At 26.7% G+C, this 2,500-nt stretch overlaps 1 protein-coding gene across 1 annotated transcript in view; it reads left to right on the top strand.

The window, feature by feature from the left end:
* Ca-alpha1T (Ca[2+]-channel protein alpha[[1]] subunit T) overlaps positions 1-2,500 on the top strand; it is a 126,350-nt gene that overhangs the window by 31,653 nt on the left and 92,197 nt on the right. Inside the window, exon 5 of the mRNA XM_070124997.1 lies at positions 280-321. Coding sequence (XP_069981098.1) covers positions 280-321 — 42 coding nt within the window. The remainder of the gene's footprint in view (positions 1-279; positions 322-2,500) is intronic.

Here is a 2,500-nt window from a genome sequence, read left to right as displayed (position 1 = left end):
TATTCTGGGTAATAACACGTTCTCCAACCTATTTTAACTGTGATTATTTTTCCAGGACATTTCACTATCATCGGCAGAGAAAGTAGATAATTAGAAAAAAAATCACAAATATTCTTTCTTCTTTCTTTCTGAATTTGTGACTTAGGATATTTCTTTGGCATCCAGAACATTTTCTGTTTGAACAAATTAGTTTTTTTTTTGACATATATATAATTCATCTCTTTTGATGATCACTTACCTTTAAAAAAATTCATCCATCCTTTTTGTTATTTCTTTCAGAGGAGTTGAACTTATTTATTACAAAGAGATCAAGGCGAAAACGTAAGATAAAAGACAAATCTATATATAAAAAACAAAAAAAAAATCAAAAGTGAGAGTGGAAACCATCGTAGAAAACGGGAGTGCGCTTCCTTGCAGACTTACTTGAAATCCTCCTTTGTGTCGTCATCGTTTTTTTTTTTCGTCGTCTTCAAGAAGTCGGTTTTTGATGGGATGGTTCTTTTCTTTTTTTCTCTCCGTCTCCTTTTCTTTTCTTTTTTCAAGCCGTGATCTTGGCTTGTCCTCGGCTGGATGAATGGGCGCTTCCGGAATTGAAGGGAATTTAAAAATATATGTAGTTGATGCTTATGCTTTCCGCGGAAAAATATCCATCTATCCACACACACACACACACACACACACACACACACACACACACACACACACACACACACACACACACACACACACACACACACACACACACACACACACACACACACACACACACACACACACACACACACACACACGAACAGACACACATATATATATATATATATATATATATATATATATATATATATATATATATATATATATATATATATACATTTACATTTACATTTACATTTACATTTATATTTATATGTATATGTATATGTATATATATATTTATATTTATATTTATATTCATATGTATATGTATATTTATATTTATATGTATATATATATTTATATGTATAAATATGAATATAGATATGAATATAAATATATATATATGTATATATATATATATACATATATATACAGATATATACATATATATGCATATATATACATACATATATATATATATATATATATATATATATATACATATATATATATATATATATACATATATATGCATATATATACATATATATATATATATATATATATATATATATATATCTGTATGTATATACATATGTATGTATATATATATATATATATATATATATATATATATATATATATATATATATATATATATATATATATATATATGTATATTTATAAATATATATATGTATATACATCATCATCAGCAACAGCACTATCACTATTTTATTATAACTTTTATCATTGATGCTGATTGTTAGTATTGTTATTTTCATAAATGACAATATCATTATTATTATCATCATTGTTATTATTATAATTACTTTTTTATCATTATTATCATCTTTATCATTATAATCATTATTGGTGTTATTACTGTTGACATCATTGTTATTATCATTATTGTTATTATTCTGTTATTATTATTACTTTATTTTTATTATTATGATTATCAATATTATTACTATTATTGTTACTTTTATTATCATTGTCAATAATATAATTGTTATTTTCATTATCTAGTATTATTATCTTATTGATTATTATATTAATAATTTTTATTATTGTATTCTGTTATCATTATGTTTAATAATTATTATTATCATTCATATATTTATCATTACCATCTAATTATTGTCATTGTTATCACTATCGTTATTAGTGTTGTTGTTAGAATTATCATTATTATTTTTATTATTATTGTTGTTGTGGTTGCTGTTATTTTTTTTTTTATTGTCATCATCATCATCATCATCATCACCATCACCATCATCATCATCATCATCATCATCATCATCATCATCACCATCACCATCACCATCGTCGTCGTCGTCGTCGTCGTTATAAGTAGCATCGTTATCATTGCCATCAGCATGAATCTAAATCTGTCTTTGAAATGGCGCTCACAAATACATGCACCGCAATAGGATGTTTTCGGACGGGTTATCCGCGCGGAAAATGATTATGAAAAAAGGATTGCGCCACATATTAATTAACAAGCTGAGTCAGAATAGGCATCAAAGGACAGCTGCTCGATTCAAAAGCGGCGGTCGTTGTAGTAACGTGGCTGCATGACGTTGTTTTCGGTCATGTGCGCCTGACCTTTTGTTAATAGCGATTCACTTTGATTTGGGCGTATGTCATATTTAGATTTTTTTGAAAATTGTTTTTGTTTATCCTATTTGTTGGAAGGTTTACTGAATTTTGGTTTCAAGCAAACCGCTGGAGTATCACTGTACAGGAAGTCCTCTATCATACGTCCTTTTACCGTTAATCCGAAGGTGATGATTCGAATTTCGTGTTTATGTTATTAATTGTGTTTCTCATGTATTTTTTTCGTCTTCTTGTTTTTTTT

This window comes from Penaeus vannamei, chromosome 9, assembly GCF_042767895.1.
Source record: "Penaeus vannamei isolate JL-2024 chromosome 9, ASM4276789v1, whole genome shotgun sequence".
Taxonomy (NCBI): domain Eukaryota; kingdom Metazoa; phylum Arthropoda; class Malacostraca; order Decapoda; family Penaeidae; genus Penaeus; species Penaeus vannamei.
Note: the sequence above shows the minus strand (reverse complement) of the source record. Positions and strands in the feature narration are given on the sequence as shown.